This window comes from Caloenas nicobarica, chromosome 1 (assembly GCF_036013445.1).
Source record: "Caloenas nicobarica isolate bCalNic1 chromosome 1, bCalNic1.hap1, whole genome shotgun sequence".
NCBI lineage: Eukaryota > Metazoa > Chordata > Aves > Columbiformes > Columbidae > Caloenas > Caloenas nicobarica.
Window position 1 is genome coordinate 4,056,037 of NC_088245.1, and position 13,344 is coordinate 4,069,380.

At 41.8% G+C, this 13,344-nt stretch overlaps 1 protein-coding gene across 2 annotated transcripts in view; it reads right to left on the bottom strand.

Annotated features, from left to right (window-relative positions):
- MKLN1 (muskelin 1) overlaps positions 1–13,344 on the bottom strand; it is a 108,386-nt gene that overhangs the window by 43,068 nt on the left and 51,974 nt on the right. For both annotated transcript variants that reach the window (XM_065636328.1, XM_065636338.1), the window contains exon 9: positions 13,083–13,195. In XM_065636328.1, the coding sequence (XP_065492400.1) occupies positions 13,083–13,195 (113 nt within the window). The remainder of the gene's footprint in view (positions 1–13,082; positions 13,196–13,344) is intronic.

Below are 13,344 nucleotides of genomic sequence, written 5' to 3' on the forward strand. Positions count from 1 at the left end.
CTTCATTTAACTTGCAAATGCTGAAAGCAATTATCCCACTTAAGGACTAACTTACAAAACGTTTTCAAAAAGCAACACAACAGCACCGAGAGACAACACTGCCTCCTTAGAATAATGGATTTGTTCCTATACAGGAGAGAAAGGATTGGGACTCAACTCCTTAGGGTAGGGCCTGCTCAAATAACTATTTATGCCAGAATCACCATGCATCATCTTAGCAACAGCATCCTGGCATGCTCCGCCAAGGCACAAACATGATAGCTTTCATTTCTTGTTTTGTTTTTAAATAAGTGTTCTACGAACCCGCTTTAATGTGAACAGGACAGCGGGAAGCCAGTTCCACTCCCCATCCCAGCCCCCAAACAAAAACTGGGGGAGCTTGGCTTCTTTCGGTTGTCATAACCTTTTGCAAATAAAAGGTTTTCAGTTGCAAGAAAATCTGTTTTATTCAGGCTGATCCAGATGAAAAACCTCAGGAGCGAGCCTGGACCCTGTTCAAGAGTCAGGGAAATAAAAACAAAGAACAGCTGACTAATTCTCCCTTCTCAGTGCTGTAAAACACTGAATGGAATGTGAACACTGCCTCCAGTATAAAGTTCAAAAATAAGCGTCATGAGGTAAATGCTCTTGTCCTAAAGCAAACTAGGACGAGGACATAAAAAGGCACAAACAACCTACTTTGTTTCCAGTTCTGAGAGCAGGCTGTCATGCAACAAATAGTCCCCCCTGCCTACACACAACTGCGGAGATTAATTGCTCTCATTTTGCAGTTTCAGAATATAATTCATTTCCTGCTCCACCCCCCCAAAAAAATGGGGAAAGTTCGCCACAATCTTGAAAATGAAAGGAAATGTGTATTATTCTTGGCATTCAGTCAAGTCTATACACTTTAGGATTAGAGCTTGACAGTGCTTTATCAATGCCAGTCTTAGGCTAACGCGTACTCCCAAAATGCTTAATCTAAGTTGTAGCTCAAAATGATTTGCTTTAATCTAGTTGAGAACTAAGTTCAGCAACAGAAACAATTGTAGCCTTGCGCAGAATAAAACACTTGACTCAAGTTGCTCACAGAAGGCATTTTAATTTTCTCATAACTTAGGGTGCCAGAAACCTAACAAAAGAATTGAATCTATTGTTTTTTATGGTAGCATAGAGTAACTGTATTGCATATCAGCCCAAAACACAAAACAGAGTGAGCGGAGGCTGATGTATCTATTGATTCTAACACCTACGCGATCACTGACCACGTGCTAGGAGTGCAAGACCCCAACAGAAACGTAGAATCGTTCTGGTTGGAAAAGGCCTTTACGAACATCAAGTCCAGCCATTAACTCAGCACTGCCAAGTTCAACACCAAACCATGTCCTAAGAACCTCACCTACATGGCTTTTAAACCTCTCCAGGGATGGTGACTCCACCACTGCCCTAAGCAGCCTGTTCCAATGCCCAACAGCCCTTTCCGGGAAGAAATTGCTCCCAACCTCAACCTCTCCTGGCACAACTTGAGGCCGGTTCCTCTCATCGTGGTGCTTGTTCCTGGGGAGCAGAGCCCGACCCCCCCTGGCTCCAAGCTCCTTTCAGGCAGGTCAGAGATCAGAAGGTCTCCCCTCAGCTCCTGTTCTCCAGCTGAACCCCCAGCTCCCTCAGCCGCTCCCATCACACTTGTGCTCCAGCCCCTTCCCCTGCTCCGTTCCCTTCTCTCAACTCGCTCCAGCACCTCAAGGGCTTTCTTGGCATGAGGGGCCCAAACCTGACCCCAGGATTCGAGGTCTCACCAGTGCCCAGTACAAGGGTCTTACATACTCAGAACACAAGAGCATCACAACAGCAGTTGTAGTCAGAGCACCCAGCACAGGCTCGGGGTGTCCAACATCTATCTATAAAGGTTATTTCAGCAAGCAAGATCCTCCCTTAAACAGCATATCCCAGCTACTTTTTCCTAATCTGTATGATGGCGAAAATCACTGCTACATGCGTCATTTCATGTCCAAGACTTGACAGCTCTTGCACTAGCCTTAAAAATCCTTGGATGTTGCACAGGGTGGATACAGCGAAGGATTAAACTGGGATCTCAAACGGTGCACAAGGTGGGAGTCTAGCTCCAAAAAACATATTCTGGATGCCAAACGTACACCCCATTCATTCGATTGCTCTTAAGTAAAAGCTCAAAGCAGCATATGAAACTAGACCAGCAGCCACACATTTTCACTCTAATATATTCTTGCCACAATTTATGGAAGATAACAGATATTACAACTTACTTCTACAGCTGCTGTACCAGCTATGAAGGATATTCTCTGAGAGTATGCAAGTTAAATGTGTTCTGTCAATATTTCAAGAAGCCTATTAAATAGAACAAAACCGGGCTAAGAATTACAACACTTGAAAGTCCCCAGGACCAGTACTGGAAAGCCACGAGTCTACCCAATTTTTCACATAAACCAGTTAAATGTCTTATGACAAATTTTAAGTTTGGGTATCAAAAGGTTTCTGACAAGTATCTGCAAAACTATTAATAAGTGTAGCCACAGCTAAGACAAGGAAGATATCCTTTGGTCTGGCAGTTGAGACAGTATCTGAGCTATGGCTAATCTGCTTACAAGTACCTTCCTACAGCAATGCAACTAAATAGATTTACTCGCAAAGTCCTTTCTGGGCATCTGACTCAGACATGATGGAGCAGATTAAAGTCAGTGGCAGCTTTTAGCACATAGTTTTGAGTCATCTCTTCAGGTGGGAAAACAAGAAAATTAAACAGGATAAAGCTTTTTTTTTTTCCTTCCTAAAAGCACGCACATATTTGGAATAGTCCTAATTTCTCACTGTTGATCTTCACAGCCTCAAGCTGAGCCTTCCACAGAGAGACTTTCCCTGCTTAGACTAGACGTAAAAAAAAAAAAAAAATGGCCCAGCATTCTATTTTCGAAAGAGTTTGATGAGCTTATAAGTCAAATGATTAAGCTCAAAGATCATACGACGTGATCCTTATGATAGCAGTGGACTGGATTTGATGACCCATGACGGGACCATCCCTTTCGGTCCTACGTAAGGCTTTACTCAGTTTGCTCCATCCTTCAGGGATCAGTGTGGGCCATTCAGCGAGACCTGGACAGGCTGGAGGGCTGGGCAGAGAAGAACCTGATGAGGTTCAACAAGGGCAAGTGTAGGGTCCTGCACCTGGAGAGGAATAACCCCAGGCACCAATACAGGTTGGGGCTGACCTGCTGGAAAGCAGCTCTGCAGAGAAGGACTTGGGAGTTCTGGTCGACAACAGGTTGATCATGAGTCAACAATGTGCCCTTGTGGCCAAGAAGGGCAATGGTACCTGGGGTGCATTAGGAAAAGTGCGACCAGCAGGTCAAGGGAGGTTGTTCCTCCCCCTTTGCTCTGCCCTGGTGAGGCCACATCTGGAGTTCGGTGTCCAGTTCTGGGCTCCCCAGTTTAAGAAGGACAAGGAATTACTGGAGAGAGTCCAGTGGCGGGCTATGAAGATGATGAGGGGTTTGGAGCATCTTTCTTGTGAGGAGAGGCAGAGAGCTGGCGCTGTTCAGCCTGGAGAAGAGAAGCTGAGAGGGGATCTGATCAATGGTTATAAATATCTCCAGAGTGGGTGTCAAGAGGATGGACCAGACTCTGTTCAGTGGTGCCCAACGACAGGATGAGGGGCAACAGGCACAGACCGAAGCACAGGAAGTTTCATCTGAATACGAGGAGAAACTTCTTTCCTTTGAGGTGCCAGAGCCTGCACCAGGCTGCCCAGAGAGGCTGTGGAGTCTCCTTCTCTGGAGACATTCAAACCCGCCTGGACACCTTCCTGTGTGATCTGCTCTGGTGACCCTGCGTTAGCAGGTGGGTTGGACTGGATGATCTCCAGAGGTCCCTTCCAACCCCAACCATCCTGTGATTCACCACAGATGAGCACAGACTCAGTGCAGCACACGAACATTGCTATGAAAACAAATAGATGCTTAGTGTTCTATTGCCATGAGATTATCTCTTAAAAATTACTCTCCCAGCAGGCCTGCTTGCGGAATGGGATGAGCCAGCACGTGATCTATTTGCTTCTGATGAATCCTGATCAACACATTTGTCTAAGAAATAAAGTGCACCCAGTGAATTGAGTCATGAACTTTCCAAAGTACCAATATTCTCTTTTTGACAGCTGTGTTGCACAATTTTACCTGCAGCACAGAAACGACTTTGGTAACTGATAACTGTGATACCGCCAGTGCAGGGAGCCGCATTCCTGGGTCATTTCTGAGCTACATGTTCTCACATCAAGGTATCAAAGTCTTCCAGCAACGCATAACACTGTGGATCTCAAGTTGCACAAACCAAGTCCAAGAGAATTCCTACACAAGCAAGTGGAATAGCGGAAAGGGGAAATAAACCTCACAGAGCTTCAAGCATGTGAACAACGTGAAACAACTCTTTCACTTACGTGAAGCGGGTTGCAGGAACGCATATAAAGGTCTAGTCTAGGCTTTAGTTTACAGTCAAAAATTAAGTCATCCAGCCTATGTGATTCAGCTTACAAATGCAAACAAGAGAAGCACTGAAGTAATGCACTAATACAAGTCAACCTTGGAGCAAAAGCACATCAATATTGTGCTATTTCTAACAGAAGACACAATTTACCTGCAAACCAGGTGTTACTCACACTGACAAAACATGAATCAAAATGTAGCTTCTTAAACTTTAACAGGGAAACTTGCTTTATTACACATCAACTGCTCGGCTTTGCTTTCAGTAACACTGATGAAATGTAACAGATGAACAACCACAGAATCAGAGCTTTCATCAGCTCTGAGAGATGGGCCCTCAGGACAACATCCCTCGTGTGCCGAATTTAACTAACCCCATTAACAATTGCAGGATGTTGAATGAGGTCATTTTCTCGTGGATCGTAAGTTCACGCTGTCCTCTCATTACCAATAACAATGGCTAGCGAAGGTCCAGCCAAGAGAGATTTTTCCGTAGATGCAAAGTATTCGGCTCGGCTGCAGTCACACTTGCAGCTACCAAGCTGAAAACAAAACCTAACTCATCATTTATGGGCTGTTTAGCCACTATGATGAAGATGCAGCAAGGCTAGAACTTTGAAGTCTTTTTTTTTTTTTTAATTAATTGTCCTTGAAAAACTGGTGATAGCAAAACATGAAATTGTAAGTTCAAATACTTAGACAGCCACAGGCTCTTGGACGTTTCTGAGAAAGTGAAGACAGTCTGAAACAGATAATAAAGGAATAGTTGGTACCCAGAGCTGTTAGAAGTAGCTGTAGAGTCTTTTGCCCTTAGGAAATGGCTATGAAATTCCCATCTCAGGGATACAGATACTAAGTACAGCTTAATGCAGGCTTCATCTGTTAGCTATTACAGCAACATGGCAAGAGAAAAAGAAGTATATATATATCAGAACAGAATCTTTTCAGCATTGGAAAGAACAGAACTGTGGAGACTGCCATGCCTTCTTTTGAATGAAGTTACAGATGAGGAAAGATGTAGCTTCTGAAATTGTTGTTTATATCACCTTTCAGCTGTTCTCATAACATTATGTAGTTATCCAGCTGCAGGAAATGTATCAATTACCACTGGAATTGCAGCACAGTCTCTGCTGTGTTGTAGTTTCAGAAACAAGGCATATTCAACTTTGCAATAATGTACATGGAGGAAAATCAGCCAGGAAAAAGTATTTCCACTGGAGGTCTAAACACCATGCTAAACCCTTCTCTTCTATATATTAAGACGACCCTTCTCTTCTATATATTAAGAAGAGTAAGCATAAAGCTTGGCAGCAAACATGTGGAAGAGCTTTTAAAAACAGAGCACTGAAAACAAAGCACACTTGGGGCAACGCAAGGACTAGAACCCAACAGTTCCTGAATCCCAGTACCACTGAAATCTCTTTCACATAAATGCCCTGGAAAATAAATGGATTAAGTCCTATTAAGCATACTGTGTTTCTCGAAAATAAGACCTGGCATGATTTTTCAGGATTTTTGAGGATGCTCGAAGTATAAGCCCTACTGCAAAAATAAGCCCTAGTTACAGTTCATAAAAAAGGTCAATTTAAATAGTGTCCAGGTGGCTATATATGTAAAAAAAGTAAAATTAATTGGTAACAGAATGCAGCAGCATAGATAGGGTTTGGAGAGTTATGATGATGATGACATGACTGTATTTAAATAAATGCTGCGCTTGTTCATGAATATTGGTAAATGTAGATTGTTGTCCAATGGAAAAAGGAAATAGAGTCACAAATAAATTCAGGATGGAATTCAGGGTTTGGAGACTTATGATGATATTCCAGAACGTGATGACATGGCTATATTTGAATAAATGGTGATTTTTTTTTGTTCAAGAACAAATGTGGATTGTTGTTCATGGAAAAATAAGATAACCCCTGAAAATAAGCCCCAATGCATTTTTTGACGCAAAAATTAATGTAAGATCCTGTCTTATTTTCAGAGAAACAGGGTGCTAAACTCTTTCAGGTCTGAGAACTCAACATACCAACCAATGCACTATCCATTCTGCCTGTATACACTCCTGAAACAGTCCAAAATATCTAAGTCCTAATTACCTCCGAAACCCGGTGGCAGAAATACATTCATTATTAGCAACAAGGTCCACAAAAACTTACCACGTTTTCACGCATGTAATTATCCAGACAATTTAGCAAAGGATTTGCCTATGATACCACTTGAGAATAGTTCCCCTGTGTTACCATATTGGCATAACTGAGATTTCTTTAGAGATTGCTGTATTTGTACAGCTTGGGGAGCATTAATGTAACTGAAGTCTCTCACAGCCTACCTGAAAATCAGAGACTACTGCACTCCCAAGACAAAGTTGACTGGTGTATGAAGCTACTTTCACCTTGCTGGCAAGAGAATAAGTTTTCCTCCCACCTTCTAGCGTCACATACTCTGTTTCTTCAAAATCCTTTTTCCCCATGCATTTGGTATGAAATTGAGGGATTCCAGCTGCCTCTTGTCTGACAGGTGCGTATTTCTGTGCCTTTAAAATCCAAAAGGATATAAACCAGCTTTCCTTATAGCGATCTCCACAACTTCGCTAAAACCCTACCTGAAAATTCTGCAATACTTTAAGCAGTTGAATAATGTGTTATCTTCCCTGAGATGCATTCATAGCCACCCCAGCCTGTCTCTGTGTACGGCCTCATTTGCAATTTACAGGGAACTGGATGATGCAATAACTTCGTAATAAAGTCATAGAAGTAAAATAAAGCTGCATTCCAGACCAGAGAATGGAGCAGTACACCCACCACGAGCTAGACTCGCAACGGTGATTTTTATCGGAACATAAACGTCACGAATTGACTACACATGATGCATTACTTCAAGGTGTATGAGCGGTTTACAAGCTGCACCCTTTGCAACTGAAAGCTTTATGATGGTTTAGAAATTCACATATAATCTGAGCCTGGTGCACACAAGCTCCAACGTTCTGCAGCCTTCAGAACACTGTGCATAATGCATTTTTTTTTTTTAAGTACTGCCTTCTCTGTGAGACTGACTTCAATATCAATGCATGGAGAAAAGGGACCTCCACACATTGAAACACCCGATATTAAGAATAACTGAAGTTTGGCTGGTTTTCTGTGCTTTTTTCATGCTGGAAGCAAGAATTACAGGCACCTAGTGATGGAACTGAATAACTTAAAACCCAGAGCTGTTTTAAAATATGAGTGATCTTTTCTTAAAAAAAGAAAAAGGTTTAAAAAGACAACTAACAAGTGTTAAGAGGACAGAGCTCCTTAGGTACACAAGATAGCATAAAATAAGTTACCTTTGAAAGCTAAAAACCTTTTCAAAATAAGTTCATTAAAAAAATAATAATCAAGGCACTCCTCTCTCAATAGGGTCTATTTGTTTTAGGCTGCCTATGTCAAAATCACTGGAGAAATTAGTCAGGCATATCTGAAAGTCTCTCTAACATTTTGGAGAAAGAATACTTGCTAGAACATTTTTAAAACTATTATGCTACTAAGCAGGAAGGAAAATAAACCATTAGCATGCGATATTTAGGATCAGCCTGGAATACTTTTCACTTGGTTCACTTCAGCATCTGCCTTCTTTGTCCCCACTTCTGTAGGCGTTTACGCTACTTAGGAAGTTGGCTCAGAGGTTTATCTGCAGTATCCAAGTTTCTATCGCAGGCTTTTGGGGACAGCTGCTTTCTTCCGATGTGCTTTTGTGGCACCAGGCACCTCGTACAACTGAACATCTGTACAACTGGAACTACTCACAAGTAGGACACGGCAGATTCAGTGTATTAGATCTCAAGTCCACACACATCAAACTATTCAAAACTACATCACCATCTGTGGGAAGGAGTCAGTATTTGAGACTAGTTCAGTTTCTACAGTTAAAACAGAATAGGGTAAAAACTTTACATAGATAAGCTTACATATTTCTGCATCACACCCAAAAAAAAAAATCAGTCACAGGTGTCAAACACAAATGCATCAAATGCTTTTGTGGTTATGACATTGGAAGCTTTGAGTAAATTCATCCATGTCAACCAAAGTTAAGAAACACATGCTGACACCATAAAACATTTAACTGGAAATACAATAGCAGCTGAAATTCACCCTGGCTCTCACTATTGAGATCTTTCTCCATTTGTCAGCTTTTGCTTTCAGTAACCTGGAAAAGCACTTGGTGTCAGCGGCAAACTGTCACTTTACAATACACCGATTTTCATTTTGAACCTACTGAATTGTAGGCACTTGTTGACCTACACTTTCCTTCATTCTGAGAAACAATTTATCCTCTCAACTAGTCAACCCAAGACAAGACCTTCACTTCTACCTGTTTCTTGCCAAAGGCTCTTAAAAACTTTGAGAAAAACAGTGTCATCTACACCTAACCCATTTACACAATTTCCATGTCCTTCACCAAGCTGATATGTGAGCAGAATTTTCCTCTAAAAAAGCCAGAATGAGGATGAGTCAACACAGCATATTTACAAATGCTACAAATATTTACAGATGCTACCAATTCATCCAGTAACACAGCGTTTGAAGGGAGAACCTCTACCTCTTCTCATGTATCTAGGAAATACTGAACAAAGGTACATGAATACTAGTTACATACAAAATATGCCAACTATCATGCTTCTGTACTCTCATTTATCAAATCTCCAGAGACATGGACATCCCTCGGCATTTTGATCCTATTTAAAAATGCACATAACTACCAATTTCCACCAAGCAAAGTCTTTCCTACAGTTCACTTAAACTGTCCTTCTGTACTGAATGTCACTAACTTAGCCTTCAAAAGATAAAGCTGCTGCTTGGAAACTAGGAATATTAGACACCAAAACATACACGTGAAATTTCTCTATTAATTGACACTGGCCTAGGATCGAAATGCCCAAGGAATTACAAGGTTTGTTTTCTCAAAACTATTTATTCCCAAATCCTGAAGAGGTCTACTGATCTACAACCACTAACAAATCCTGGAGACAACAGCATTTGTCAGAACATTCCATTGGGTTCAGGGTAAAAACCCTTAAAGGCTCTTGGACTTTGCATGTTCTGGCTGTGCCTCATGCCAACCAATTCATAGAGCTGTTGCATATTTGACCACTTGTGGGTCACGAGCTGCTCCATGGTGCTTCTCCTCAGAAGGATACAGAATTGGAGGAGGATGATTTGAAGTTTTCATCCACAGACTCATAGAATCACAGAATCATTGTGGTTGGAAAAGACGTTTAAGACCACTGAGTCCAACCATTAACCCAATGCTGCCAAGTCCACCACTAAACCACATCCCTAAGAACTTCATCTGCATGTCTTTTAAACCCTTCCAGGGATGGTGACTCCACAACTGCCCTGGGCAGCCTGTTCCAATGCCCGACAGCCCTTTCCAGGAAAAAATTATTCCCCAGATCCAATCTAAACCTCCCCTGGCGCAACTTGAGGCCATTTCCTCTGGTCCTGGCGCTTGTTCCTGGGGAGCAGAGCCCGACCCCCCCCTGGCTCCAAGCTCCTTTCAGGCAGGTCAGAGATCAGAAGGTCTCCCCTCAGCTCCTGTTCTCCAGCTGAACCCCCAGCTCCCTCAGCCGCTCCCATCACACTTGTGCTCCAACCCCTTCCCCAGCTCCGTTCCCTTCTCTCAACCCGCTCCAGCGAGGGGCCCTTGTCCATATGCTGGAGGTTCAGCCCAGCACTGCAAGCAGGTCCCCTACACCCCCTTTTTAAAACTAAGTGGTTCACTACTCCCGCAGTGCTCTGAGCATTTTTTTGCTGACGTAAAAAGGGCTACGGAAAATCAGCTTTAGTAGTCAAACTGTTAAAAATCCCCAATGCAAGTTCAGGTGACAAAAAGACATTTTTCCAGCTCACTGGCAAATAAACAGCACCAGAGTTTACTAAAAAGGCCAGACAAACTTTTCCTAACACAATGTAACAGGAAGATTATGATAATCTGGCATTGCAACAGAACCTTCCAGTGCCTTTATCCCAAAGGCATTATTGTGTGTTACCCCTACAGCGACGCTGGATAATAATATAACTTTTACCATATTCTTCTCTTGTCCAAGCTTGATTATTCAGTGGCTAATTTAACCACTGTCACTGATTAATTAGAACAAAAGAGCTAGAAGCAGAACAAGCACAATACAACACAAAAACAATACGAAGTTCTACTGGAATCTACTGAATGTTTTTTAAAATTCCATGTCAACAGACATTTCCTTTTAGCAAATTGTTTGTGAACAGTTGATGTCCCAATTAGAGAAACATCTGGAGTCTTTGTTTTTGAATTTACTTCTCAACATTTGAGATTGACCTTTTCATTTCTCAACCAGGTTTAATCCAGATCTCTTTAGAGAAGAAAAAAAACAACCCACCGCTGTTGGGTTCGCAAGTACAGCAGCCACCAGTCAACTGTACCTCGGTAAGTCACCAAAACCCTGGACAACATCTTGGCAGGTCTTCTTCTGAACTTCACTGCAGACCACATCCACGCAGAGAGTCCTTCCAGAATGTCATTTCTAAAGCACACGCATTTCTTCACGCTTGTCTCTATTAAGTACATCTCTTCTTCAAAATTCCCCACACATTCACCTCATTCTCCAGTTGTGTTTTATCTTTTTAATTCCCCTATCTTGCTTCCTCTCAGTCCAAGACTCTTCCCATCTTCCATTTGAATTTCTTGACTTTCCATTGCACCCTGTAATTCTATTTTTTTTTCATCCTCCAAAATCCCTTTACAGCCACTTTGTTGTATCAACTCACAACTCTTCTACTGTGCCTCCTTCGCTCCCATCCCAGCGTTGCCCTGCTAGTGTCAGGCGTGAGGAACTCAAGGAGAAAACATTTGCTGCTCCTGGCACTGTCGATGCTTCGCGTCCCAGCCAGGCCTCCCAGGCTCTGCACAGGCTCAACTGGATCAGGCAGGATCCCAGTAAGGAAAGGAAATTAATCCCTTAAAAGACAGAACTACCCACACTGGTTTGTGCAGGAAGAAAACACAGTAACCCCTTTTGGACAGGAAGGTTCTGTTTCACTGCAGCCTGAGCTAGACAAAAGTACATGCTAAGCAGCTACAGAGTGAGAAGAGAAGTGAAAGAAAAGACAATTAAAATTGTTGTGTCTTCTTTTCTATGGCTGTTCTTCAATTTGCCAACTTACTTACAAAGCGAGACAATGGAAACAAAGGTCTAGCTGTTTATCTTCACCATGTAGTCAATAAAAGAGTTGAGTCCCAATTACCCTTTGGCGTTACGTCACACACACCCCTCCTTATTGTAAGGAGGTTACCTGGTGGGTAAACAGTGAGAAAAATAGTAAAACCCACGGTTCAAGACTAAAAGAGCAACACAAGCCCAGCCTACAAGACTGGACCCTGCAAGACTAAATCCAGCGTCAGCATCGGATCAGTAAACACACGAGTAGCCACAGGCAGTGATGAAAGGACCAGGACTAAAAAAAAGCAACTTAATATAAGAGGAAAAAAACAACTTTCAGGAATGTAAAATGTAAGGACAATTTTACACTTATACAGCTCTTATGATAGCAACCAGAATATCACGTTTATGTTTTGATACTGTCTATTTTGTAAAGGATGTCAGAAACAGTGAGTGCATGATGCGCATAGAGATTCGAAGGCTACGGGAAGTGCCTTATTGGATTTTTTTTTTTTTTTTATTAAGCTCAGGCTATTTGTTCTACTTGATTACAACCTCTAAACACCTTTGCCAGGAAAACTGGCAATATTTAAGTGTTTCTTAATTGGGTACGGAAGGTCACAAAGTAAGCTGCGACAAGAAACTGGAAGAATATAAACGGGAAATAAGTTGCTACACTTTTTTCAAATAGTTGGGGAAATCGACTCCTGAATTTATCAAAAAGCGATGAAATCTCAAACATTTCGTACCTTCAAGAAGAGGCTGCAAGAATTCCCTCTGACAAACAAGTAACAAACTCAAAACACACTTACCACGTGGAACTTTAACATTTCACAGTATACAGTAAAATGAATTACATAAACCAAAGGTCTTGGACTTTTTTTTTTTGTTACCTCTTATAACCCAAGCTACATTCATTTCAGAGGTTTCATATGTCAAATATTGAGCAAAACAGGCCAAGGAAAATGGCTCGAATACCATGAAAGCTCTCGGGATTGCGTGGCCTCTGGCAGTTACCCCGCCCTCCAGATTTCTGTCTGCTAATTGACAGAAGCTAAAAAAAATAAACAATTTGTTTCTGAAGATCAACACCAGCATCAGATCTAAAATGTTTATTAGTCAGTCTGGTCATTCACTCCTATCAAATCATTTAACTCACGTTCTACCCACTGAACTGATTTTTGGCCGATCAGTCTGCTCTTGAGAAATAAACCTTTCCCCTCCAGTAATCTTAACTCTTCAAATTCACATCCGTCTCACATCTTCCCAATGTCAGCATTTCAAAAGCCTTCAGAACTTGAAGGTCTGAATTTTGTGGCTCTTACTGCATGCTATACATCACCTAAGTACTTCAGAAGAATTACATTTTTCTGTGCAACAACTCATATATTATTAATAATACTGATGTTTGCAGAACTTACCTCTTTCTCAGTATCCCTGGATATGCAGGTCCACTGGTTTTCCTTCACACTGTACGCCCAGAAGTCAGCCAGATCCTGAGTTCCATCCCAGCCACCAAACAAATAAACGGTTTCTATTAAAAAAACATAAAGGAAGAACACGTTAGGTTTAATTTAAGAAGAGAATGCCTTTAAACAGGCTAATACTTGAACACCTGTAACAAGCAGACAGATTATCAGAAGGGAAACTGAAACCAGTTCTTAAAGCACTGCTCCCCTTTGA